We start from the raw sequence: 1,622 nt of genomic DNA on the forward strand, positions 1-1,622 counted from the left end.
TGGTCTTCTTGATAGTACGTACTGTCCGGGCCTATTTCTTCATAATCGGGAAAGAAATATTAGTTAATGGAAGTAGAAATTATTTGGAAATTGATATATTTATCAACTTGGGATGTCGATTGTCGAGGATTGGTTCGATTTGAGAAGAGAATTGAACTTTTCATTTTAAAACGCCATTACAATGATAAGTATGTTAGTGAGGTTTCATTTTGAGTGCAAGAACCTTTCAAGATTCAACTTCATTATATTTGCTATGATGATGATACCAATAAATCTTATTATATAACAAGGGAATCACACACGACCAAAAAAAGATCTAATTGGAATCACACGAATAATAACATAGAACTAAAAGGAGGAGTGAATCCCAAGCTCGATATGTTTTATATATGTATGTCCAGAATGAAAAACAATCATTCAGCAAAAGACGTTCTCCATCAATCTTAAAAATTCATTGAAATCTATTCTTCCATCACTGTTTTCATCATATGTCCTGATCATTTTGTTGCAGTTCACCACTTCTTTTCCTTCCTCCAAGCCCAAAATACAGAGAACTCTCTGCAACTCCTTTCCATCAATATACCCATCTCTGTTCTCATCAAAAACATCAAAAGCTTCCTTCAACTCCTCCAAGCTTGGTTCCTTCTCATCAAACAGCCCTGAAATCTCATTGGAACTGAACCCCTCCAGAAGTTCCTCGTCTTCTGAGCTGCAAAAAATTCCCAAGTTTTGCATGACCGTTTCCGCATCTCCTCTGTTCAAGATGCTATCATCTTTCTTTCTGCTTGTGCTAGCCTGTTGCTGGCTCAGCTCAAAATCTGAATTCTTTTTCTTATCCCAAGCCTTCGGGTAATGATTATCAAAGTTGGGTTGGTATTGGAGAGAAGACCAAAATCTTGTCAAAAAATTGTGTATTTGTCTTAGACAAATGGCAATTGTTTGGATGAAAAGAACATCAAGCGAAAAACAATACAATGAGAAAGCCGATATGCTTTTCCTTTGTGACGCCTTTTCCATTGTAATATAGCAGATGGAAGGTATAGTCATAGATTATCCTATCAAGAAACAGAAACAGAAATCTCGACTCCTCACCGAGTGTTAGGAATGAAGCTCGATTCAGAAAAGTAGAAGAGGGGGAAACTAGAGAATAATTGGCATGAAGATTATGTTAGAATTGAAGAGTAGGGTTCCTATATAAGGACTTGAATTTAGCCGGATCCTTTGAAGACGTCAAAATGGTCAGATATGAACTGTGGAGGCGAAGGTGCTTGCGTGGTGCAACTGGTCTTGCATAGAAGATGGGAAAATCATTGAAGTGGTCAATCCGGAGAAGTTTCTCCATTCCCGATATTTTAGGAGTAGTGTTGGAAACATATGCAAAAATATAGCTGAGGCTGGCCTGTTCTTCTTTGTCCGCATATGTATGTTTGTATATGGGATTTGCCAAGAATCTGCCGGTTTTCCAAAGTTGGCTTGACTTTGCTGAGGGAAGAAAAAGCATTGAAGTTTCTTTCTTTATTTCTATCTTTTTCCTTCCTTCTTCTGGGATAAGTTCTGAAATTTCTAGGAAAGTAATAAACTTTGACCATGAGGGCTACCCACTATTTTTCCTACAGTTTACA

The 1,622-nt window shown here is 37.4% G+C and overlaps 1 protein-coding gene across 1 annotated transcript; it reads right to left on the reverse strand.

Moving 5' to 3' along the window:
- Positions 1–213: 213 nt before the first annotated feature.
- On the reverse strand, positions 214–1,352 carry LOC108990465 (probable calcium-binding protein CML45). Its single transcript, XM_018964438.2, has one exon. The coding sequence runs from the start codon at positions 1,045–1,047 to the stop codon at positions 418–420; it is 630 nt and encodes a 209-aa protein (XP_018819983.1). The 5' UTR covers positions 1,048–1,352; the 3' UTR covers positions 214–417.
- Between the last annotated feature and the right edge of the window lie 270 nt (positions 1,353–1,622).

This window comes from Juglans regia, chromosome 1 (assembly GCF_001411555.2).
Source record: "Juglans regia cultivar Chandler chromosome 1, Walnut 2.0, whole genome shotgun sequence".
NCBI lineage: Eukaryota > Viridiplantae > Streptophyta > Magnoliopsida > Fagales > Juglandaceae > Juglans > Juglans regia.